The 26,544-nt window shown below is 42.3% G+C and overlaps 2 protein-coding genes across 3 annotated transcripts; both read right to left on the minus strand.

Annotated features, from left to right (window-relative positions):
- Nucleotides 1-3,334: 3,334 nt before the first annotated feature.
- On the minus strand, nucleotides 3,335-5,837 carry LOC137094045 (uncharacterized). The gene has a single exon (XM_067459684.1). The coding sequence runs from the start codon at nucleotides 5,835-5,837 to the stop codon at nucleotides 3,837-3,839; it is 2,001 nt and encodes a 666-aa protein (XP_067315785.1). The 3' UTR covers nucleotides 3,335-3,836.
- Nucleotides 5,838-9,568: 3,731 nt separating this feature from the next.
- On the minus strand, nucleotides 9,569-26,439 carry wdr93 (WD repeat domain 93). Of its 2 annotated transcripts, none has more exons than XM_067449683.1 (16): nucleotides 26,419-26,439; nucleotides 25,579-25,827; nucleotides 25,278-25,479; nucleotides 25,123-25,187; nucleotides 24,949-25,027; nucleotides 24,781-24,854; nucleotides 24,461-24,545; nucleotides 24,187-24,376; nucleotides 21,928-21,998; nucleotides 21,744-21,821; nucleotides 21,517-21,648; nucleotides 21,166-21,343; nucleotides 21,021-21,081; nucleotides 20,639-20,795; nucleotides 18,266-18,458; nucleotides 9,569-10,979 (listed from the first exon to the last, which is right to left on the minus strand). In XM_067449683.1, the coding sequence occupies exons 2-16, from the start codon at nucleotides 25,810-25,812 to the stop codon at nucleotides 10,904-10,906; spliced, it is 1,875 nt and encodes a 624-aa protein (XP_067305784.1). In that variant the 5' UTR covers nucleotides 25,813-25,827; nucleotides 26,419-26,439; the 3' UTR covers nucleotides 9,569-10,903. The 2 variants fall into 2 exon arrangements, with proteins under 2 accessions (XP_067305784.1, XP_067305778.1); XM_067449677.1 differs by having other exon boundaries at nucleotides 21,166-21,373.
- Between the last annotated feature and the right edge of the window lie 105 nt (nucleotides 26,440-26,544).

Below are 26,544 nucleotides of genomic sequence, written 5' to 3' on the forward strand. Positions count from 1 at the left end.
GATTTGGTTATGTTAAAGGGTCAGGAAAAAATAGTCACTTTTCTCTTTCGTGGTCAAAAATAAACTAAATGAATGGGAAATTTGATGCAAAAAAAGTGCACAGCAATGTAGGGGTGACACTCTAAAAGATCAAGAGTGCAAAACAGACACAATATATATATAAATAAATATATATATATATATATATATATATATATATATATATATATATATATATATATATATATATATATATATATATATATATATATATATATATATATATACACTACACTCACCTAAAGGATTATTAGGAACACCATACTAATACTCTGATGCCCTTTCGCCTTCAGAACTGCCTTAATTCCAAGTGGCATTGATTCAACAAGGAGCTGAAAGCATTCTTTGGAAATGTTGGCCCATATTGATATGATAGCATCTTGCAGTTGATGGAGATTTGTGGGATGCACATTCAGGGCACAAAGCTCCCGTTCCACCACATCCCAAAGATGCTCTATTGGGTTGAGATCTGGGGACTGTGGGAGTCATTTTAGTACAGTGAACTCATTGTCATGTTCAAGAAACCAATTTGAAATGATTCGAGCTTTGTGACATGGTGCATTATCCTGCTGGAAGTAGCCATCAGAGGATGGGTACATGGTGGTCATAAAGGGATGGACATAATCAGAAACAATGCTCAGGTAGGCCATGGCCACCCCCCACACCATTACACCACCACCAGCAGCCTGCACAGTGGTAACAAGGCATAATGGATCCATGTTCTCATTCTGTTTATGCCAAATTTTGACTCTACCATCTGAATGTCTCAACAGAAATCGAGACTCCTCAGACCAGGCAACATTTTCCAGTCTTCAACTGTACAATTTTGGTGAGCTTGTGCTAATTTTAGCCTCCTTTTCCTATTTGTAGTGTAGATGAGTGGTACCTGGTGGGGTCTTCTGCTGTTGTAGCCAATCCACCTCGTGATGTGCGTGTTGTGTCTTCACAAATGCTTTGCTGCATACCTTGGTTGTAACGAGTGGTTATTTCAGTCAAAGTTGTTCTTCTATCAACTTGAATCAGTCGGCCCATATTCCTCTGACCTCTAGCATCAACAAGGCATTTTCTCCTACTGGACTGCCGCATACTGGATGTTTCCCTTTTCACACCATTCTTTGTAAACCTTAGAAATGGTTGTGTGTAAAAATCCTAGTAACTGAGCAGATTGTGAAATACTCAGACAGGCCTGTCTGGCACCAAAAAACATGCCACGCTCAAAACTGCTTAAATCACCTTTCTTTCCCATTCTGACATTCAGTTTGGAGTTCAGGAGATTGTCTTGACCATGACCATACCCCTAAATGCAACTGCCATGTGATTGGTTGATTAGATAATTGCATTAATGAGAAATGTAACAAAAGTTCCTAATAATCCTTTAGGTGTGGTGTATATATATATATAAGTATTTGAACACCCTGCTATTTTACAAGTTCTCGCACTTAGAAATCATGGAGGGGTCTGAAATTGTCATCGTAGGTGCATGTCCACTGTGAGAGACATAATCTAAAAAAAAAAAATCCAGAAATCACAATGTATGATTTTTCAAATAAGTATATGAACACCTGAGAAAATCAATGTTAATATTTGGTACAGTAGCCTTTTTTTTTCTAGCCTGACAAGCCAGAACCACATCAAGATGTTTGGTCTGGAAACTCACCATTGACAGGGCTCAATCCGAGCGGCGGGATAAACGGTTGTCTTTCAGACTCCCTCTGCACACGATAGAATAGCGCTACAACCAACCAGAGCAACGAAGGTGAAGCGGAGCTAGTTGACAGATTAAACTTTTGCAGTATCCGGTCGGCAAAACTCAGAACACATCTTCCCTTTTTAAGAATGACTTCAGCGCTGTTCTTTTTCTATTCTCAGAGAAAAGCTTAACTTCAAGTCTTCCAGAGTTGCGGTCAAAGCCGATTCAAAAGACCGCCGTTCACTAGCTTATTTGTTTACTAGTAGCACGCAAGCGCAACTCTGCCGTCATTATGTTAAGCCCCGCCCACCAACTCAATACACGATGTGATTGGCCTGACCAGAGTTTTTTACAGGTCAGAAGGTATTTAGAGTTGCTAGACGATACTCACGGCAGATTAGATTTGCTGCCGCTAGGGTGCGTCTAGATTTCTAGGCTATTTGTTTGCAATTACAGAGGTCAAACGTTTCCTGTAGTTTTTCACCAGGCTTGCACACACTGCAGGAGGGATTTTGGCCCACTCCTCCACACAGATCTTCTCTAGATCAGTCAGGTTTCTGGCCTGTCACTGAGAAACAATAGGTTACTATCGTAACCCCGGTTCTCTGAAACATCGAGTGGAGAGATCCACCTATGGGAAGGGCATCCGTACCTGACCTCTGCAGAAGCATCCAATTGCACCAAGTCTGACAAGACAGGCAGGAGCGCGCAGCCAATGCGCAGTAAGGCCCCACCCCTTACCTGCGGGCATAAATAGGCTGCATACGCTACTGTACATCAGTAAGTATATTCGCTTCTCGTGCGGCAAGCGGGGCAACGCTGGTGGATCTCTCCACTCGATGTTTCAGAGAACCGGGGTTACGATAGTAACCTATTGTTCTCTTTCATCATCTCGTTTCGAGATCCACCTATGGGAGAGACATGGACAGCTCCCCGATTGCCCAATACACTCACAGTGAGGTCCTGTTAGCCAGAAAAAGACGGTCACCCCGAGGGGCGGTGCACGACGCGTCTCATAATCATTAACTCGCCACACCGACGCAACCGCGTAACTGCGGTGTGAAGCAGGACATGAAACATATGTGTGGCACACATAAAAGCAGGCAGGGTCAGGAAGACCCCACCTCCAAGACCGAATGTGCTACTGAGGTTCTGGTGACATCCAGCCTGTAGTAACGCACAAACGTATGGGGAGAAGCCCAACTGGCAGCAGAACAGATATTCTGCAGTGGTACTCCCCTAAACAGAGCCCAAGAGGCGGCCAAGCCCGAGCTCTGATGTTGCCTGGGGGTTGCACTCCCTTTGATTCATATGCCAAGATTATAGCGTCCACAAGCCAATGTGAGAGGCGTTGTTTAGACAGGGGATCCCCTTTAGGGGAAGGAACCCATGAAACAAAGAGTTGGTCACTCTTACGAAACACGCTGGTCCTAGACACATACGTTTGTAGCGTACGGACTGGACACAGGGCATTTAGCCTCTGATCCTCCGCGGAGGAAAAAGGTCGGAGGGTGAAAAGCGGATAGCTCCAACACCTCTGATGTGAACGCATGAAGACTGGAATAGGCTTGAGAAAAACCTTACCTCCACCCAGAGAGAAATTGATGCACGAGGGGTAGACCGAGAGTGCATGTAACTCACTGACACGTTTGGCTGACGCCAAGGCCAAGAGCAAGGCTGTTTTGAAGGACAGCAACTTAAGGGGAATATTCCCCAGAGGCTCAAAAGGAAATTGAGACAGAGCTTCCAGCACCATGGAGAGGTCCCATTCAGGGATCGTTCTCCTAATGACTGGCAACGAGCGACGGGCGCCCTTCATAAGTCTGCGGATTAGAGAATGCTGCCCAACCATTGAGCCCTCAAAACCCACATAACAAGCAGAGATAGCTGCCAGATAGACCTTAATATTGGAAAAAGGACCTGTCCTTATCCATAAGGTCTTGGAGAAAATACAAAATATCAGAGACTGAGCACTGATATGACGTGAGACCCCCCCCATCACACCACTCATCGAACACCTGCCACTTACAGCCATACAAGGACCGTGTAGAAACGGCCCTGGCATTCTGTATAGTAGCAACCACGCGCGGGGGAAACCCTAACACGCTTAGGATCGTCCTTTCACGGGCCAAGCCCAGAGAGCTACCCTGTTGGGGTGTGGGTGATAAATCTCCCCGTTCGCTTGAGACAATAGGTCTGTGCGGAGGGGGAGGCGCCACGGCTGGGCATATAACAGAGGGATTATCTCTGCCAGCCACGGCGCTTTGGGCCACCTGGGTGCTATCAGGATTAGAGAAAAGCCCCCCTCTCTCACCCTGGCCAGTGTGGGAATTATCAGGCACAGGGGAGGAAAGGCGTACAGCAGCACTCCGGGCCACGGGTGGGCCAGTGCGTCCACCCCGAGGGGCGCGTCCAAGTCCTTTAGCGAGAAGAACATAGGACAATGGCTGTTTTTGCGCGAGGCGAATATGTCTACGGACGCCCGTCCGAATCTCATCCAAATCATGTCTACTATCTGAGGGTGGAGGCGCCAATCTCCGAAGAGCGGGTTCCCCCTTGATAGAAGATCTGCGCCTCTGTTCAGAATTCCTGGAACATGAGTAGTGCGTAACGACAGGAAAAATCGCCTGCTCCATACCAAAAGCTTGTAAGCTAGGGCATGAAGCTTCGGCGAGCGCACGCCACCTTGACGGTTGATATAAGCCACTGCCGTGGTATTGTCACAGCGTACGAGCACATGATGTCCCTGCAGACGAGGCAGAAAATAATTCAGAGCCTTCCAAACGGTCAGAAGCTCTAAATAATTTATGTGCTCTGAACGTAGTTTGCTGGGCCACAAACCGTTCACAGTTCTGCCCTCCTGGGTAGCACCCCAGCCTGTTAAGGACGCGTCCGTCGTCACGACATTCCGCAGCATGACAGTCCCCAGAGGGGTACCCTGTGCGTAAAAGTCCGCGCTCTTCCAGTGGTGCAGAGCTGCAGCGCAGGTGCGCGTCACTGTTACAGAGCGGCAAAGATCGTGTAACGGGCTGAAATGAAGTGACAAAACCCATTTCATGAACGCCCTCATTTTCAGGAGTCCTAGTGGCAAAACCTGGATAGATGAAGCCATAAGACCCTGTAGCCTGAGACATGTGCGGTATCGCACCCTCGCCCCCTCTCTGAACTGCGACAGACAGTTCGTCAGAGAGAGAACGCGCTCTTGAGAGAGACGCGCTCGCATGGAGACTGAGTTCAGCTCCATGCCCAGGAAGATCACCTTCTGGCTGGGTGTAAAATTGCTTTTGTTCACATTTACCCTGAAGCCCAGGGATGTGATGTGCGCGAGCACACGGGAGGTGTCCTGCAACACCTTTTCCCTCGAATCGGCTATGATGAGCCAATCGTCTATGTATGTCAAGATCCGTAGGCCAGACATTCTTAGGGGGGTCAAGCCCGCTTCCGCACACAGACAGAAGCAGCGAGGGCTTAGACTCATTCCGAACGGCAGGACCGTGAATTCGTAACAATTGCCCTGATAGGCGAAACGAAGAAACTTCCTGTGTGGTGGGTAAATGCTTATGTGGAAAAAAGCATCCTTCAGATCGACCGATGTGAACCAGTCGTTCCGTTTAATGGCACGGGCGAGCGAATCATAGGTTAACATTCTGAAATTGTATTTCCTCAAATGTTTGTTCAACACCCTGAGGTCCAGAATTGGACGAAGAGAACCGTCCTTCTTTGGGACCAGGAAATAACGAGAATAAAAACCCTGGTTTATCAGATTGTGGGGTACCACCTGATTCGCACCTTTGCTCAGCAGAGAGGAGATTTCCTCCTTCAGAACGTGCGCCGTGCTTTCCTCAGTGTGAGAAAAAAGAAAGCTGCTGAAACGTGGGGGTTTCATTGCAAACTGCAGACGATAACCCTGCGTTATTGTACGCAACACCCATTCGGGTGGTTCTGCAGTTCGCCAAGCCGGCACACGGCTAGCGAGCGAGCCCACTCGCGCCGTGCTGGCTTCGTTGCCCAGCTGGCTCATTTGTGAAGCAATGGCGCCCTCCAGTGGAGAAACTGGGGACGGCATGCGTGAGTTCAGAGAGCTATCCACTCCCTGCAGAGAAAACATTCCCTGCAGAGAGAGGGTATCCCTCTGTAACGAATTCATTTGATTCGTTGGATTTACTGTGTTTTTTGTGATTTTTTGTGTGTTTTGTTTTTGGGAAAAAACTGGGGCCGAAGCCTTTATTAACTGGGTGAGGGGAACACAATGAGTGCGGTGTGGTGACACTGCTTGGGCACATTTCCTCACAACAGACCCCCTGAACGGGGGGGAACACACATCATCCACATGGGCTGGGCAGCCACGGGAGGGGGGCACCCCTCAGAAGAGACCCTTTGTCTTTTGGACAGGGGTTCTGGGCAGGAAGAGGGTCCAGAGAGCTCGTCGCTCGCGAACGTAGACCGCAATCCCCCATCGGCCAAACATCAGGCCGGCCGCTTGCGTTTGGAGTCGGTGGGGTTAGAGCTCGGGGGTTTTCCCGCAGCGGCAGGAGGAGGTTTCCCCCAGGGCTTAGCAGAGGGTGGGTTGCTCTGCCGTGGTGTGGGCTTGTTGTGGGGCCTTCCTTTGCCTTGCTGAAAGCCACGTCCCGGGGCCGGGGGGTTAGGCAAACGCGCAGGGGGAGCCTGGCGTGGGGCGGCCTTCCTAGGAAGGCACAGCTTGAAGGCCTCATCCTCCTTCTTCTTGTCGTCACACCGTTGTTGCATCAGTGCGACGGCGGGGCCAAAGAGAGCCCGGCCGGGCTCTACCGGGGCGCCCGCGACGCGTCTCTTCTCACTATCCGGGAGGCCCGAGAGGTTGAGCCAGAGCGCGCGTTCTCCCACTACTGAGAGCGCCATAGAACGCCCGCAGGCTTGGACGGCCTGACAAACGCGTTACGGAGGACGAGATCATTGACCGTGATAATCTCCTTCCATAGCGCCGGCGAAGGAGATCCCTTGTCCAGCTGATGGCCCAGGTCGTCCAGAATCTCCGCCTGGTAGGCGGAGAGGAGGGATGAGACGTTAAGGGCCCTCACAGCCAAGGCCGAGGATTTATAAGCGGCCTGGTGCACCGACGCAGAAAAACGGTCCATCTTGTTAGGAAGGGCCGGCTTAGGAGGGGCGAGGAGCCCTCCTTGGACTGGGTTGAGGTGCCTGGCGATGGAGGGTTCGATAGCAGGCGGTTCGCCCATACAGAGAGCCGCCATATCCTTAACTTCCAGACCCGCGAGACCGTGTTTGAAGTCAAGCGGGTCACTCCAGTAGTGCCTCATGTGCTTCGCGCACGCTGGGAGGACGGGAAAAAGTTGTTTCCTGGGGCCAGGGGGAGCTCCCAGTACTTTCCCGTCATAAATATCCCTCTCCTGGTCGGTGGCGCTCTGTGGAGCCGGCCACTCGATGTTGAGACGAGCGGCCGCTCGCTCACACACGTCCAGGAGGATGGACTGAGGCAAGGCCGCGGGGGCGCTGGCCTGGGGAAAACCAGAGGGCGAAATGGCCTCCTCGTCCTCTGAGACCCCGAGAAGGCCCGCATCGTCCTCGTCACCGGACCCGGCCGGATCGTCGGCGAGCGGGGGGTTGCCCGCGAAGATGTCCTCTTCGGGGAACTCGGGATTGGGCTGGTCAGCCCAGATAAGAACAGTCGCGTCCCGGGGGGTCCCGGGCAGCGCGCTGTCGTCACCGTGTCCCACATCGGAGTCTGAGCAGTCAAGCTCGCCGCACTGGGTAGCGGCAACTTTAAGGCGGCGTCGCAGGAGTTTTTTAGGCAGCACTAGGCAGTGACTGCAATTCTCCGGGTTCTCTAAGGCCTCCTGCGCGTGCTTGAGGCCCAAGCAAACCACGCAAAATTGGTGAAGGTCCTTAGCGGCGATAAGCGCGCCACACACGGCCGGGCAGGCCCGTGATGAGCTAACGTTACCGCCGGAAGAAGCAGCGATAGAAAGCGACATACCGGCGAAAAACTCAGAGAAATCCGTGGCGACAGCCGTGGAACCGGGAGACGAGTGCGAGCGTGGGCGGCTCCGATAGCAGACACAGCGAACTGGTAGAAGTACAAACTGTCACGCCTGGCGGAGGCTGATCTGGCGATATTTCCTCCTGTAGACAAAGGTGACCAGCGCAAATCCAACCGAACTGTGTCAGTGCAGAGATCGCGAGAAGCGAATGTCAACTGATGTACAGTAGCGTATGCAGCCTATTTATGCCCGCAGGTAAGGGGTGGGGCCTTACTGCGCATTGGCTGCGCGCTCCTGCCTGTCTTGTCAGACTTGGTGCAATTGGATGCTTCTGCAGAGGTCAGGTACGGATGCCCTTCCCATAGGTGGATCTCGAAACGAGATGATGAAAGAGAACACGGAGTTTGAGCTCCCTCCAAAGATTCTCTATTGGGTTTAGGTCTGGAGACTGGCTAGGCCACGCCAGAACCTTGATATGCTTCTTACAGAGCCACTACTTGGTTATCCTGGCTGTTTGCTTCGGGTCATTGTCATGTTGGAAGACCCAGCCTCGACCCATCTTCAATGCTATAACTGAGGGAAGGAGGCTGTTCCCCAAAATCTTGCAATACATGGCCCCGGTCATCCTCTCCTTAATACAGTGCAGTAGCCCTGTCCCATGTGCAGAAAAACACCCCCAAAGTATGATGCTACCACCCCCATGCTTCACAGTAGGGATGTTCTTGGGATGGTACTCATCATTCTTCTTCCTCCAAACACGTTAAGTGGAGTTGTGACCAAAAAGTTCTATTTTGGTCTCATCTGACCACATGACTTTCTCCCATGACTCATCTGGATCATCCAAATGGTCATTGGCAAACTTAAGACGGGCCTGGACATGTTCTGGTTTAAGCAGGGGAACCTTCTGTGCCATGCATAATTTCAAACCATGACATCTTAGTGTATTACCAACAGTAACCTTGGAAACGGTGGTCTCAGCTCTTTTCAGGTCATTGACCAGCTCCTCCCGTGTAGTTCTGGGCTGATTTCTCACCTTTCTTAGGATCATTGAGACCCCACGAGGTGAGATCTTGCATGGAGCCCCAGTCCGAGGGAGACTGACAGTCATGTTTAGCTTCTTCCATTTTCTAATGATGGCTCCAACAGTGGACCTTTTTTCACCAAGCAGCTTGGCAATTTCCCTGTAGCACTTTCCAACCTTGTGGAGGTGTACAATTTTGTCTCTAGTGTCTTTGGACAGCTCTTTGGTCTTGGCCATGTTAGTAGTTGGATTCTTACTGATTGTTTGGGGTGGACAGGTGTCTTTATGCAGCTAACAACCTCAAACAGGTACATCTAATTTAGGATAATAAAAGGAGTGGAGCTGGACATTTTAAAGCCAGATTAACAGGTCTTTGAGGGTCAGAATTCTAGCTGATAGACAGGTGTTCAAATACTTATTTGTAGCTGTATCATATAAATAAATAGTTAAAAAATCATATATTGTGATTTCTGGATTTTTTAAAAGATTATTTCTCTCACAGTTGACATGCACCTACGATGACAATTTCAGACCCCTTTCCAAGTGAGTTAAGTCGGAATAAACTTAATTAAATGCACAGATATATATATATATATATATATATATATATACAATGACAACTGTATATATATATACATTTTTATATACACACACACACACACACACACACACACACACACACACACACACACACACACACACAAATAATTTAGCCACAATGCAGTAAAAAACAAAACATCTTCCATTCTAAAGAGTTTAAAACAGACACATACACTCATGTAAACACCCTCACAGACTCACACACAAACCACAATATTATACACATACAAATTAACTGCGAAGAAGACCAGAGAGTTACTGTGTGTATTGTAATTATGGTCAAATAAATACAGCATTGTTAAGGAAAGAGTCTTCTTTTACAAACAAAACAAAAAATGGTATAGTGTATCATCTACTTTTTTTTATTTTGGACGGTTCTCACACTGTCCATTGAAAGGCTCTTCATGCATTTTGTGAACTTGGGCTTTACAGATATTTTAACACACATCACATGCATTTTAGTTTTGGCAGCCGCAGAACGAGCAGAGATCTTTTTTATGTGTACAATGATTTAAAATGATAACAAGAGTTGTTGATATTGAGTACTCAGTGCTTTGTCTTGTGGTCTAAAAGTTGAAATCACAATAAAATTAACTGTACATCAATGGCTTGAGAGGTTTGGCACAGCTAATTAAATCAATGTAACTCAATGTGGATATGGGTTAGGATTTCCATAACCTCACAAAAACCATGTTACTGCTTCACAACTGCCCATGGCCAGTCCAATTAAAGAAGAGCATGTAAAAATGTGACAAAAAATCTAAATAAACAAAAAGACACAAATAACTGGGAATGGTAGGAGTTTTTAATAAGCCAGAAAAATAAAATAAAAAAAGCTACATTGATTATTATTGCAGCCCAAGTTCAATTAAATTGATGTTCAGTACAAATGGCACTAATTGTGAAAAGATTTGCTTGCCGGAAAAGACTTAAGTGGAGCAAAGCTGAAAACCAGTGCCTATGGCCTGTCATATGAATTAATAAGAACAATACAATGAGGAAAATGGTGTTGACATTCAGTATAATAATGGGTGGGAGATATCATTAGCTGTGATGTTATGTAAATTTTCTTCAGAACAGGCCATGAGCGGAACAGTCAGTTTGGCTATGGTCTCTGAATTTGTGCACTGCTTAGCCAACAAATATACTGAATTTTGTTTACTCAACCTTTTGTTTTAACGACTTTCTGCATTTGAGATGTAAATGTAGTAAAAATGCTGGAATTAAGTCGGAATAAACTTAATTAAAAGCACAGATTACGCATGCATATATAAACACATATTAAAGCATGTGCAGATATTACAGATTTGCATGTAGCAGAGCTTCATGGGAAAACTGACATGTACCCTCCTCACAACCCTGACCTGTAATTAACTTTCATTACAGTTTTTCAAAATTACTGAATTTGATGTTTTAAAAAAAGATGATCACAATAGTTAAAATGTAAATTTCCTCTGGCTGATGCCATCCACATTACCAAAGATAAATTTATTAATGCATCCACATAAACACAGAAAAAATAAATGCCCTTTTGTCTGTCAGCATGTTGCCTCTGATTCTCTTCTTATTGTGTAAGTTTCATTTAATAGCACGCTTTGGTAACTGTTCCCACTGGAAAGCCAGTTTTCTGTTCCTTTCTTTCCAAGAGTCAGCTCTACACACACAAAGACATTATACATATAAAGTATAGTCTGTGTATCAGGAAGCTTAAATCACTGTTAAAGTCGGCATGAAATGGATGTGATTGTATAAAAAAAAAGAAGCAAAAATCTTTCCTATTTTAAAGCACTTGCTGCAAAAATGACATTACAAAATGACCATAAGCAAAACACATTTAAAAAGAGCACAACATTATCATCCATTGGTGTGGATGCTAATATAATTATCATTATAATTCTTGCTCTTGGTGTGAACAGGCCTTTATGCATCACAAATATTTGCATGATCTGTTGCTATACCATAGTAGTACAAATTCGATTCTAAAAAAGTTGGGACATTGTACAAATTGTAAATAAAAAAGGAAAGCAATAATTTACAAATCTTATAAAATTATATTATATTTACAATAGATAACATATCAAATGTTGAAAGTGACATTTGGAAATGTCATCCAAAATATTGGCTCATTTTGGATTTCATGAGAGCTACACATTCCAAAAAAGTTGGGACAGGTAGCAATAAGAGGCTGGAAAAGTTAAATGTACAAACAGCTGGAGGACCAGTTTTCAACTTATTAGGTCAATTGGCAACATGATTGGGTATAAAAAGAGCCTCTCAGAAGTCAAGATGGGCAGAGGATCACCAATTCCTCCAATGCAGCAGCGAAAAATAGTGAAGTAATATCAGAAAGAAGTTTTTTAGAGAAAAATTGCAAAGAATTTGAAGTTATCATCACCTAGTGCATAATATATCCAAATATTCAGAGAATATCTTTGTGCGTAAGGCTCAATGCCGGAAAACCATACTGGATGCCCATGATCTTCAGGCCCTTAGACGGCACTGTATCACATACAGGAATGCTACTGTAATGGAAATCAACATTGGCACAGAAATACTTTCAGAAAACATTGTCTGTGAACACAATCCAATGTCATTCGCCATTGCTGGCTAAAACTCTATAGTCGGTTTCATCGAACGCACGTGCGTTGTTTTGGTTACGCGCCTGGCCCGAAGTTAACTTCCGGTCTGTGTATGGTGCACTACCCAGTAGAAATACATATGACGTACTATTCTTGGTTAACATGATATAAATATTAAAAATCAAGCAGAGAGCACATGACACCAGCGCAAAAACAGTGCGTGAGACTCACCAGAAAGCCTTGTGTTTACTAAATGTCCAATATGCTGCATATGAGATCGGCGTCTAATGTAATTTAGACTGCATGTCTAATGTGATTTACTTGTTATTTATTTGCTTGTTATCAGAACTAATCTACTGTAGAGGTAACTTATTCTGGCTGTGTTTTCACATTGCACATGTGATCGCCGTGATCCTATCATGCAGATCGGCTCTTCACGTCTATCAGGACACGTTTACATTTGTTCACGTCAAGTGGTCGCCATTTGGATAGCTGATTGAATTTATGTTTACCGTAAAATATTTAATTAGGTATGTAAAAGGCCTTTACGGAGTGTAAAACAACTTTCGCTTTATCCTCTATTAATTGCAGTGCCCAGCACGGGTTATTTTTGTGATGCATTCATATACAATCAATCTCAATAGGGTACTTAATCTACAAGTTTAAGTTTCCCAACATTAATCTTATATTATAAAACAAAGAAACGTGTTATTCCGACGCATTGCATAATTGAAAGGCGAGCGCGCACACATTTATATAGGCTACTGTACAGAAAACGCCATTACATGGTCCTTAAAGGGTTAGTTCACACAAACATGTTAATTCTGTCATTATTATTCACCCTCATGTCGTTCCAAACCCGTAAGACCTTCGTTCATTGTCGGGTTGTGATCAGCGTGACGGTGAGTAATTAATGACAGGATTTTCAGTTTTGGGTGACCTACCCTTTAAGTGAGGCGTTTCCCCACTCTATATTGAAGACAGAAATGGGAGATTTTTTATAATAAACATGCTGAAACAACAAAAACAAAAAAATAAATTAAGATAATGGTTCACAATTAAAATTAAAGATGCTAACGCATAAGAAAGATAGCGTATCCTCTGGTGTTATTGATGTCTACCGGAAGTTAAGTTTGGGCCACAAAAGCGCGCATGCGCAGTAGCGTTTGTTTATGTTGCTGCCGTTGAAACCGTCTATAGGTCAAAAAAGCATGATCCAGAAGCACAGGTGTTTTCTTTGGGCCAAGGCTCATTTAAAATGTGGCAAAGTGAAAAACTTTTCTGTGGTCAGACAAATCAAAATGTGAAGTTAAAGAAGAAAGAAGAGAAAATTTATGAAAACTGGAACAACATGTCATCCAGACTAAAGAGAACAAGGACAACCCAGCTTACACATCTGGAAAGGCACCATCAATGCTGAAATCGACTGCATCAATTACAACATCATGGCTGCATAGAAGAAGGATCAAGGTACTGAAATGGCCAGCCTGCAGTCCAGATCCTTCACCCATAGAAAACATTTGGCGCATCATAAAGAGGAAGATGTGACAAAGAAGACCTAAGACGGTTAGCAACTAGAAGCCTGTATTAGACAAGAATGGACAAACTTTCCTATTCCTAAACTTAAGCGACTAGTCTCCTCAGTCCTCAGACGTTTGCAGACTGTTATAAAAAGAAGTCAAAGTCAAAGTCAAATTTATTTCTATAGCACATTTACAGATGGCTGAGCCACTCCAAAGTGCTTCACAATAAAGTGCTAAGTGCAATAAGCATAACAAGGCAAAGAAGAAAATAATAGTTATAATATATAAAATGAAAAATGAAAAGCGCGACAAGGCAATAAGTGCAGGAGTTAAAATAATGTAAAAGAACAATAAGAAAAGTAGATATGGTTCACTATACTGGCCCTTAAAAAGAGACACTAATCAAATGCTAGAGAAAAAAGGTGAGTTTTCAAAAGAGACTTAAAAATGTTTATAGACTGTGCTGCACGGATGTTGAGGGGAAGGCAGTTCCAGAGTCTGGGGGCTGCTACTGCAAAGGCTCTATCCCCCTTGGTTTTTAGTCTGGTTCTGGGCACTTCCAACAGCAGTAGGTCAGCTGACCGTAGTGCTCTGGATGGGATGTGGTGGTGGAGAAGCTCCGAAAGATATGTGGGCGCCAATCCATGTAGGGATTTATAGACTGTCAGTAGCAGTTTAAAATCAATGCGGAAGCGGATGGGGAGCCAGTGAAGCGATGCGAGGACCGGGGTGATATGTGCACGCTTTTTTGTGCAAGTGAGGAGTCGAGCGGCTGAGTTCTGAACCAACTGCAGGCGGCGGAGCTGGGAAAGGTCAATGCCAGAGTATAGAGAGTTGCAATAGTCCAGTTGATATGTAATGAATGCATGGATAACTCTCTCTAGATCACTCTGGGGCAGATAGGCTTTAGTCTTAGCTATAGTTCTTAAGTGATAAAAGCTTTTCCTGACTACTGCACTGACCTGCTGCTCAAACTTAAACGCACTGTCAAAGATCACCCCCAGATTTCTGACAGAGGGCCTGACGTTAGAGGCTAGAGGGCCCAGGGCATCAGTTGAGAATGCCGGGGAAGTTTTGCCAAAAATAATTGTTTCTGTCTTACCCGCATTGAGGTTGAGGAAGTTAGAATCCATCCAAACCTTTATGTCAGACAAACAGTCAAGCAAAGAATGGAGTGCAGCCTGTCCATCAGCTTTTAAGGGGAGATACAGCTGGACGTCGTCTGCATAGCAGTGGAAGGAGATATTGTGTTTGACCAGAATTTCCCCAAGGGGTAAAATATACAACAAAAATAGGATAGGGCCCAGTATAGAGCCTTGAGGGACCCCACAGGTGAGGGGAGCTACAGAAGATGTGAATACTCCCAACTGGACACAGAAGCTCCTGTCGGCCAGGTAGGACTGGAAAAACTTCAGGGACGTGCCCTTGATGCCTACGTGATGCTCAAGCCGAGACAGCAGAATCCTGTGATCCACCGTGTCAAAGGCTGCTGTGAGATCTAAAAGCACTAGGATCACCGGGCTGCCTGTGTCAGCGGCTAGGAGCAGGTCATTAAGCACTCTCAGTAGAGCAGTCTCAGTGCTATGGGCTGTTCTAAAGTCAGACTGGAATTTCTCGTAGATGTTGTTTTGAGATAAAAAGGAGTGGAGCTGGACATAAACTTCTCGCTCAAGGACTTTAGACAGAAAGGGCAGTTTGGAGATAGGCCTAAAGTTTGAGAGGATTGAGGGGTCAAGGTTTGGCTTCTTTAGTAGTGGCTGCACCACGGCATGCTTGAAGGCATCCGGGACGCACCCAGAGGAGAGAATGGCATTAATCAGTAGTAGAAGAATGGGAGCAACCGTGTCAAAAACTATAGCATCTTTAAGTAGACGAGAGGGCAAACAATCGGAAGGGCAGTTTGAGTGCTGCAGATGTCTGACTGCATCTGAAAGGGACGATAGGGTAATGGGCTCAAACTGCATGAGGACAGCTGGCTGGGGGAGGGGTGGGGGAGTGGGGAGTGGGGGGGTTGAGGAATCAGTAGGCCGGAGTGCTGCAATCTTCTCAATGAAGAATTTTTGAAAGCTTTCACAGAGGGCTGGTGAGGGCAAAACAGGGGATCCATTGCTGGGATTTATAAGAGAATTTAGTGTATTAAAGAGAACCTTGGGTTTGTGACTATTTCTGGAGATCATGATGGAAATATACTGTGATTTGGCGGTTTTAACGGCTCGGTGGTAATCCGCCAAGCAACTACGGAGGATTTGGAGGGACACATGGAGGCGGTCCTTCTGCCACTTGCGCTCCGCCTGCCTACAGACACGTCTGAGTTTGCGTGTTGCATCGTTGAGCCATGGTGTAGTATGAGCTTTTTTCCGTTTGGCCTTGAAAGGAGCTACAGAGTCCAGAATGCCGGTGCAAGCTGATGAGAACATAGAAAGAAGTTCATCAGCAGAACACTCAGTGCTATAGCTCAGATACAGCCTACCCAAAGGGGAGACGTTGAAAGCGGCTGAAAATTGCCCTGCAGTAGAGGAGTTGAGCATACGCGAGACCCACTTGGAGACCCTGGGGGTACTGCCTGAGAATGGAACTGACACAGTGAACAGAATTGGGGAGTGATCGGAGAAGGACATAGCACAGATTTCATTCACAGAGACAGATACACCATATGATAACACTAGATCTAGTGTATGACCCTTTTCGTGTGTTGGGCCAGTGACAGATTGCTTAAAGGGGGGGTGAAATGCTGTTTCATGCATAGTGAGCTTTTTACACCTTTAAAGACTTGGATTCCCATCCAAAACATAGACAAAGTTTCAAAAACTAATGTCGGACGTTTGATGGAGTATTTCTGTGTTAAAAATACTCCTTCTGGTTTCTCACAAGTTTCGGCGAGTTTTTTTCGAGTATGGGTCTACTTGACGTTAAATAGATCGGAAGGTCCTTGTATGGGCTGTACGGGCTCTTCTCCCAGTAGGGTGCGCGCGCGCGCGCGTGACTAGAGGGAGAGAGAGGAAATGCACGCCTTACAGTCTCTCAGGTGCAGATCCTGTCGTCCGTGAACACTTATGACGCGCGCGCTCCACTTTATTCCTATGGGTGACGTCGAGCGACTTCAACGCTTCAGCACAGCATTCTGGGAAGGCAGCGCTGCATTTGAACCGATTTGAACGCAGAAATGACGGGAAGCTTCAAGGCATCGCTTCAGTCGCGTTGCAAAGTGGATTTACACGGCACTGCTGTCACAGGACTTCACCAAATCATACCAAAGAAGTGTGTTTTCGACAGAGCGGTCCTGCTTTGGAAGATGCCGGTGAGTAAATCAACTTCAAATGTCTCTGCTATTGGCTACCGTCACATGAGTAAACATCAGTAAACGATACGATCGCGTGCTTCGTCATTCAAATGCGCTAACGGTTACTCCATTGTTGTTCTGTATAACGTTACACTATTCTGACTCTGACGTGCAAAACCGTTTTGCTTGCTACCTCTAAGGTCTAGTCACATACAATAGTCCATAAACCGAATCATGTCCTCATAAACTGCGCGTAAAGACACACAAAGGCCCCTAAATACAGTACATACCACAGAGACGGACATCCTGATGTTGCCGTTTCTCCTGTTCAATTTATTTCAGCCTCAGATTTGATTGTGGATCATTATCTGTATTAGCTGAGATAGATGGGTTTCTCCACGCTTGAGGACATCACCGCTTTGTGCACATTCGTCATTCTTTAGCTCCGCCCACACGATACGCCTCCAGGCGCTCGGTTTTTTCCGGAAAGACTCGGTACAGCCCATATTTCTTTTATAAATATGATAAAACTAAAGACTTTTCGGAGATATGAAGGATGCAATACTACTCTATAGGTACTCAAGATTGACATGAGATTGACTGAAACTGAGTGTTTCACCCCCCCTTTAAGACTGAATGAGTCAAGGAGGTTCAAAAAGTCCCGGGTCAGAGACTGTGACTCACAACAAACATGGACATTAAAATCACCACAAATTAATATGTGATCATAATTAACCATGAGCCCAGATAAAACATCAGCAAAGTCATGGATAAAGTCTCTGTTGAATTTAGGTGGGCGATACACCACTGCACACAAGACGGGGCAAGACTGAATAATTTCAAACAGTTGCAGCTCAAAGCTTGCCGACCCAGTGTGTGGAATCTGCCGACAGTGAAACTGTGACTTGTAAACAGAGGCGATGCCTCCGCCCCTCCCAGTCACTCGGGGGGAATTAAAAAAGTTACAGTCAGGTGGAAGAAGTTCAGAGAAAGGCGTGTTTTCGCCGAAGGAGACCCAGGTCTCACACAGGAACATAAAGTCTAGCTCCCGAGAGATAAAAAAGTTGTTGAGCATGAATGTTTTGCTTGCCAGGGACCGTACATTTATCAAGGCCAACTGGAGGGTTAGCTTGTCACTAGAAGAGGGGATGCCACACAGTGGTAAACTTGGCCTTGTCCCAAATTTTTTGAGATGTGTTGATGCCGTTACATTTAAAATTAACTGTTTTTTCCCCTTTAAATTATACATTTTCTCAGTATAAACATTTGATATGTCATCTATTTTATATTCTGAATAAAATATTGAAATTTGAAACTTCTACATCATTGCATTCGGTTTTTATTCACAATTTGTACAGTGTCCCAACTTTTGTGGAATTGGGATTGTAATTTTATATAATCATTTTGCATTTGATGAACAGTGCATTCTCACATTGGGTCTCATACACTAACAAGAGTATTCTTACCAGTACTTTCATGTGGAGAAAAGGTTCTTATAGAAAATATATTTCAGTTGTGTACACATAAACTTTTTAATACTGAAAAACAATTCACAAACCTTTCTTGAATGTAAAGGTTGCAGACTTCTTCCAAACTGAACAGTGTGGCGCTGGTCTCTTTTTCAGTTACAGCAGGCCTTGCGACACGGTACACATCATCAATCAGTGAACATTCTGAAAAGCTGAAGATGAAGAGAGAGCTCTCATCCTCTCCACTTTCTGTCACCTTCGCTAAAGGTGTTATTCTGTTACCTAAAAAACACAAAACAGGTGGTGTCACCATGACCACAATTGTTCTGTAACTGACACTCAAAAAAATCACAATATGTGCCACCTTAGACACATTGCATCACAACAGTAAAAACCGGAATTCACACAGAACATGTATAAAAGTGTTGAAAACCTGAGATGAAGGGCAATGGAATAACAAAAAGCAAGGTCTAGAGATTTTTTTATGTAAGGGATAATCCACGACTAGCTGTGCATTAAAGACACAGTATGTAGTTTTTCACAGCTAGAAAATGTAGGAGGGGTAAAAGGGAAACAGGTCTATTTAGCTCAAATTAATTAACTAATTAATTAATTTATAGAGAATTTTGAAAGAGTAACTTATTTTGCTGAGCAAATGACTTGTCCAGTGTTCATTTGAACGGGCCATAACTATCCATATAATATCCAAATATAATATCCAAACAATAGTAAAACACAATTTAATAGCAGGTAACTTAGACCAGTAGTTTAAGACATTATATTTGTAAGCACATAATACAAGAACACTTATCTTTAAATACCAACAAAACTTCATTGATTAGAGTAACACATTAAACTTGTTTTAAGAGAGTGAAATCCCACGTTTCTAGCAATATATGCAGTTATAACACATGACCTGAACGAACCATCGATCATTAATTTAACTCTCCTATCGTTTCTTAGATGGGGTTATTAAATTTGATATCAATGCACCAGTTCAGTTAGAATCTGGAGGTATTCCTTGTGTTTGTGTCTCGTATCTTCTTTAAATGGGGATTTTCCTAGCTGCAGAGGGCTTTCCTAGGTTCTTTGATTCACTTGTCGTGCCTTTGAACGACATCTTGGGAAGCCAATCAGGTAGCGTGTTGGAGAATGGATGGAAAGTCTTGTAGATGTTGTTTGAAGTTGAAGCGGGCTTTGCTGTAGAATTGTTGACTGAAACTTTGCAGAAAAACTTAACTTAGAACACAAGACTCAATGGAAAGAAAAGAAGCTAAGTAAAAGAAAGGAAAGTGAGATGAGTATTTCGATGGCTTGAATTAAAATTTTCTTCCTCGATCATCTTCATCTGATCAACTATTCGTCATGTCATTGTCTCTGTCTTTTATCTCATTCTTTTTTTGTATTCTGAGATTTTGAACTCAAATGTCTGCACATCCTTCTGGATAGGTTTTGACCAATTAAGTATCATCTTTGGTTTAGAAGTTACTGCTTCGCCACCACGCATCATAAATGACCTGTTATCTGTAGTCTCCTAACTTCCCCGCTCTAAGTGATTTCTTATTATAAAAGCATGATACATTCTTCTGAATCATTCGCATACAATCATACCGATACCAAGGAAAGCACACTTTCAATCAACCATTCAATAGTTATAACAATTACAGGAACTGTGATCTGAGCATAGATGGTCATGGTTGTAGACATGATATAGAAATATGCATTTGAAGGGTGTTTGATTATAAGTCCGGCTATCATCCCTTCTGAATGATTTGATGCCGTTTATATGTAAAAACAGTCTCTGTGGGTTTTCTACTGGATTTTGTTGGCATGCAATTCATTTGAAAATATTGTATGACGGAGAAAATGCTGTATTACTGTACAATTAGTTTTCTGTCAATAAGTGTCTCCAAACAGTTGTTCACTTGTTTAATAAAACACGTTATATATTAAAGCGTCTTTGGTGTTTCCATGGTTTGTATAAAATAAAACTGGAAATCGAGGGGAATGTGGGTAAGATGTCAATTATAGGCGACGCACAGACACAGCCCGAGTCCTGGTTAAAATAGCTTATTTCTCTGAATTTAAACATTATTGGAAACATTTGCTATATGTAAGTGCAAAAGTCAACAAAATATATAATATTGCTCTAGTGGTTTTTGGATTTACTAAATACTGTGCCTTTAAATTATTTTAATGCATGAGTTAGCAAAGAACCATCCGGCGCAAAGAGAGTTAGAGTTTAAAATGATTTTATTCTAAACTTATTTAAACGTGACCTTTGCATTTTTAGAATGCTGTGTCATGCATGAGACACTGCAAAAGACATTTGAAGCAAGTTCAACAGTCAAACATGTTCGTCAAGTGCATATTTACAAAGAAAAACAATGGAAAAGCAGTGCAGTGGAATGCAAGTGTCAATCAAATAATAGCTAACATCATAGAATGGATTTTCAGTTTACCTGTAAGATACAGATTTTGCTGGACTGGCTCGAGCACATACACAGGTTCTCTGAGTGAGCTGAGCACATGAGTGTGAGGCAGGTTTAAGATGAACACTGGTGCGCCATCCTTCATTTCCCATATAGATACTTGCCCATTTCTCTGCATCAACAAAACCTGTAAACGATTACCATATACATTAGTCACTTTACAGAGCAATAAAAAAAACAACAACAAGCAATCTGAAATACTTTAATCCAGAATCTAATGTCGATTGCCTTATAGTGTGGACTTCCCTATTCTCATAAAGTTAGAGTGATTATTAAAACTTTTTCGCTATTGTTATCTTCCTTGGTGTGAACAAGCTTTAACACTGAATTGTGCTGCTAAGTTGTACTATACCAGACACTTCAGGAAGGACACAGGAACAGCAACAGAGACAGAACTGCTTGGGTCTGCAGGTCTGATGGGAGATAGTCACTGTATTTATTTATACACCATGTACAGTATTTCTAAACCCTTTTTAATAACTGTGGGTGTTTAGTACCTCTCAATAAGTGGAACAGTGCATGTGTCTCCACCTTTGCTGGCTGTCACACTGTAGCAATCCCCACTTCTGCAGGTGAGCACTAAATGTAGCGTGGGTAAAACTGGACCCTGAAGAAGAGGAGTGACCGGTAGTTGATTCTGCAAATGAAGCTTCATCCTGCAAATGGCGCTGTCTCCTGGGATGACAATATTGGCATATGGACACCCTGCACCACCAGAAGACAATCAGGGGTAAGATTCTTTCAGTATGATATCAGTAGTGTGCCATAATATAATTTTGTCATCGAGAACCACATAATATCTATCATAAACAATACAATGAAATGACTAAACACAGAAGGGAACATACCAAACCGTCTGTCCCATATAGTAACCAGCTGACCATCAAGTCCTAGGACTATAAAACGTGTGCAGGCACTGGCGGCAGAGCAAAGGATTTCCTGAGAATTGGGCCACAAAACATCCGGTCTGGGTTCACTCTCTGATTCAGGAACAGATTCAAATATCCTTTATAAACAGTGTCTATGTGATGTGAATATAACACATTATAAATGTATAAGTTAGTGGCTGGAGTACCTTTCTCTTTCTTCAACAGAAGATACTGTAAGAGATTATGACTGCCATTCCACCACAGGCACAAGGCAACGGGAATATCTTCAAAGATAAACCGAATAAATATCATAAATGCACATTCTGAGAGAAGGTTTATATCTATCACTGAAAAACTTACATGAAATAATCTCTTGAGTTCATGACTCACCTCTAGCTGCCTTCGTTTCCCCAGGTGCTGAATAAAACCCCTCATGCAGTAAGAAGTGACAAGTGCAGTTGCTGTAATGAAAAAAGACTAACAAACTGTAACAAATTTTGTAATGTGAAAAAATGATCTCGACACCTTTCATAATCTCTAGCGGTTCTAAAGTGACTCACCACATATTTTGACAAATGCTTCTAATTTCCAATGTAGTCAGTAGTACTGCTGTTCCCTGTATGCAACTTTTTAATTTATTCCCTCATTCTACATTAACCGTGGCCAAAAATTAACTAACAAAATGAATGACTGAATTAGTACAACATGGCTATTATATAACTTAAAAAAAGGGAATAAATGGTAACACTTTATAACTAGGAACTACTAGTTGCTGGATCAGTATTCTAAAGTGAAAAACATGATAACTTGCTAGTAATTACTGAAGTCATTGTAAGCTCTTGAGGTTTCGGTATGTTTTTGTAATGTTTTGGATGGAAATTCCTTCTGATTGATTTGGTAACACTTGAGTCATTAGTGGGTTACCATGATCTGCACTTCAGAAAACCTATCCTAATAATTAATAATTTTTTTAGAAGGATGTAGTAACACTTGAGGTCATTACTATCCAAAACCTTACAAAAACCTCAAATGTTTACAATGACTTCAGCCAATATTATAACAGAGTTAACAGAGTTATCATGTTTTTCACTTTAGAATACTAATTCTAATAATTTGTAATTCCTTCAGAAGGATTTAGTAATAAAAAAAATAAGCTTAGATATAAATTACCAACAGAGAGGAAAAGAACAAAAAATATTTCAATATAAAAAAGAAAAGAAAAAGAAAATTGGTACATTTTTAAAAGAGACTTGAAAGCAGACAGAGAAGGGGCTGTTCTAATCTCTAAAGGCAGGGTGTCCCAAAGTTGTGGCAGGGTCAAATACACGGTTCCCTCTACGCTTGAGTCGGACTACTAGCAGACCAGGTTGCAGGATATTATGCTTCTGGATGGAGTGTAGGGATGAAAAAGCGGTAACTAGGTTAAGTAGAGATGTATATACAAAGAGGAGAATTTTGAAGTCTATTCACTGACGAACCGACAACCAGTGTAAAGATTTAATAATTGGAGTAATTTGTTCATGTTTACAACACTTGAAGAAATGTGGCTGCAGCGTTTTGGACGAGCTGAAGGTGAGCAATTTGAGACTTAGATATACTACATATATTCAACTGAGCACTATTACTTACTAATTTGTTAATCAGAGTTTCTTGTTTCTTTTTACTATATGTTAACAGTGTGGTACTCATTTGTTTTTGTGTAGTTCTTCATTAATGCGGGAACAGTATTCTAAAGAATTAATTAGTCAAACATGTCCACAATGTAACTAAAACAATGGAATGATTTAATCAAATGTAGCCACAAATTAATAAATTGAAAAACATTGTAAGGAATGAATAGTTAATTTCTGGCCACAATTTAACATTTCATGTGTGTGGCTGCAATAAAGTTGCAAGTATAACTCTCACTGTATGGAATAGAGCTCATTTAATATTCTGGAAAAAGAAACATAATATCTGTTTAGAACTACATTTTATCATAAACCTCTTTGTCAACACTTGTTACCATTAGGTATTTAAAATGAACTAACAATGAGCAATTTGTTACAGTATTTGTTTATCTTACAAAATCCAGTTTTTCATTGATTGTTCATGCTAGTTCAAAGTCCATTAACTGTTAACAAATACAATATTGGATATTTAAAAATGTATCAGTAAATCTTGAAATTAACATTAGAATAATAAATGCTGCAGAAGTATTGTTATTTATTAATTCATGTTAACTAAAGTAGTTAACTAATGTTGACTAATAAAACCTTATTGTAAAGTGTTACTACATATTTTTATTAATAACTGAATTATCACCTTATTCGATATATATTCTTAGAACTATTGCTGATATTCTCTATTGGTTGAAATCAATTGTGCCCGAACAAAATTTGTAGTAAGGGTCCATGATGGATTGTTTGTGACATCAGTCTTATATTATTATTATTTATGAGGCCATACTGACTTTGAAATAACCTTTATCAACTTAATATTCACAATTAAGTGATCAGATTAAGTTTGAGCTGTATGGCCATGCAGATGTGCCACACTATACATACCTTTTGCATAAATGTAAACTACACAGACTCACATTTATGCGTTTCTGACAGAAGTATATGTCTCAAAGTCAAGTAAAATGTGCTTTCAAAAACTCAAGCCTACCTGGGACCTTCCTCTTTCTGCTGTGGTGATCTCATAGAGCTGGAGCTGAGGTACTTCATGAACATTTTCCTAAATGCCACATCCTGGTTTTCCCATTGATGACGACTAATTAGGTGATTTTGGCCTGAGCCTATTATAGTGCCTTCCTCTGTCTTCTGCAGGACTTCAAATGGACTTTTTAGAGAGGTTCCTTAGAGACATGAACACTTTCATGAAATAAATATATTACAGACATCTAAAAAACAAATTTGCAGTAATGCTTTAAACTGGATACCTGCAGGGATTTCTGGAGGTTTGATCTTCATGACTAAGACTATAGGAGACAATTTGGCTTCTGTGGGCCATGAGGATTGTGTAGCCTACAGAAGAAACAAGGCAGAAAATTCAGCAATTTAGCAAACATTGCCAGAAACAAGCAAACTCATAGGACAAACTATATATTTATTATGAAATAAATACATAACAGTTGTTCCTCCAGGGAAATTTTGTTGTGTATTTTGAATTTATATCAACAAATGACTTTTTAAAAATGTAAATTCAGTAAACAAGAATAGATGGTTTTCCAGGTAATTTTCCAATAACTATAACAGTTACCTGTTTTGCTTCCAGCTCTTTGAGCCACACATCTTGTGGAAAGCGATAGACATCCAACCAAACAGAACCACTGCCTTTAAAGACATTGACAGTGTATAGCAATAGCATTAATAAATCAGTGCTTTCACCATTTTATATTTTATACCTATATTTCAATACAACATTTACACATCATGACTGCCGCTCCAAAGTCCCCTCTTCTAGACACTTCAAATTTTACACAGATGTTTCTTTGGTTTATATCTTCCTGTGAGAAATATAACACAACGTAATTATTTTAAAGCCTTCCAAAACCAAGAGCAGACATACAAATAAGCTCTTAAAACACTATTACACACTCACAGTTTCATTGATGATTTTTATGAAATAAATATTCTCCATGTGATGCACAAAAAGCCTTGCAATACCTAATGGGACAGAGAATAATTATCTATAAATACAGTGGAGAGATTTGAATGCAAGTTGTCTAAAAATATCCCCCATTCTCCAGAAATTACCCATGTCATCCACTGTGCATAAGAGGTGTGTGAGGTTTCCCAGAGAGGCACAAGAGATGCTGGTAAGCTCCACTCTTTCATTCTGCCATGTTCTTACAAAGGTGAGAGTGGATGTACTGATGACTGACAGACCATGAGCGTGACCCAGAAACAGGTAAAGTCCATCCTCAGAGCACGCAATACAATTAGTTCTGGCTGGAAGCTAAGAACCAAAAAAATAGCATTTTATACAAATGCACCCAACGCACGCGTGCAAGGGAATATGATGTGGCTGTATGATAGTACTGTATGTAAAACATACCATGATTTCTTTAGTAGCATTCAGCACAGGAATTTGTCTTGCTTCTTGTGCATCCTTGTCAATCTTTTCCTGCTCTGATATAACTTCCCATGCACTGTCAACAAGGTTATTTAACAGCTTATCGATCATTCTCGCAGGCTTGGGCAGATTTGTGAAATAAGAAGTCACATTATCATCATCTTCACTGCTACTGTAGTCTGACGGGTCTGGGATCTCCAAACCTGGTATAGCCATTTTTTGGTGCTATTTCTGGAGGGGGAAAAAGTAGAGTTACATTTACACACACATTGTTGAACCACATTTATATATACACATATCTTAAAAAAGAAATAAAGAAATAAAGAAAACAATTAAAGAAAAGAAAGAAATTAAGATGTGTCAGATATAAAATATCAAATAAATCAGACCTGAGATAACATTTAAATCGCAACAGTAATATCTTCAGAAATACCATCAAAAAATAAACCATCTTGTTATTTATTTATTTACATGGCACTGCTGTATTGTGTTTTTTTAGGCCATGTAACGTTAGCATAATAATACCATGGTATTCTTGGAATTACAGGAGTACCAAGTAAACAACAATAGTGTAATAATTCGTTCTAGCAAGTAACGTTCCGTTAAATGTTATAACATTAGTTGTTTGCTATTTTACTGTTTGTCGGACCTTTGACCTCAATAAAAACGCAATAAACAGTTTGAAATCTGTTGATTTGGATTTTCAACAAAATATTTTTATGAATACTCATTGTATAATCAGACTGTAACACAACAGTAATCTGAATAATTAATAATAATAATATAATTATTTGTAACAACCATAGGGTAACAGCCACTCACCGCTGATGGTGGAGTTCTGTTCTTCCGGATTGTTAGGTTGTCATGACAACACTGGTTGCTTTGAGTGAGGATGCGCGTGCGTACTCCTCCGGTTTTAACCCTATGGTTTTAACTCGTCCAGTGTGA

The sequence above is a fragment of the Pseudorasbora parva genome, chromosome 1, assembly GCF_024679245.1.
Source record: "Pseudorasbora parva isolate DD20220531a chromosome 1, ASM2467924v1, whole genome shotgun sequence".
NCBI lineage: Eukaryota > Metazoa > Chordata > Actinopteri > Cypriniformes > Gobionidae > Pseudorasbora > Pseudorasbora parva.

Bases quoted from the DNA above. Each gene is read 5' to 3' on its own strand.
- LOC137094045 (XM_067459684.1), bottom strand. From the start codon at position 5,837: ATGTTTTCTCTGCAGGGAGTGGATAGCTCTCTGAACTCACGCATGCCG.
- wdr93 (XM_067449677.1), bottom strand. From the start codon at position 25,812: ATGGCTATACCAGGTTTGGAGATCCCAGACCCGTCAGACTACAGTAGC. The intron at 24,377-24,460 runs GTATCCAGTTTA...CATGTCTCTAAG, and splicing joins ACCTCCAGAAATCCCTGCAG to GAACCTCTCTAAAAAGTCCA. The intron at 21,082-21,165 runs GTACTAAACACC...ATCTCCCATCAG, and splicing joins ACTGTTCCACTTATTGAGAG to ACCTGCAGACCCAAGCAGTT.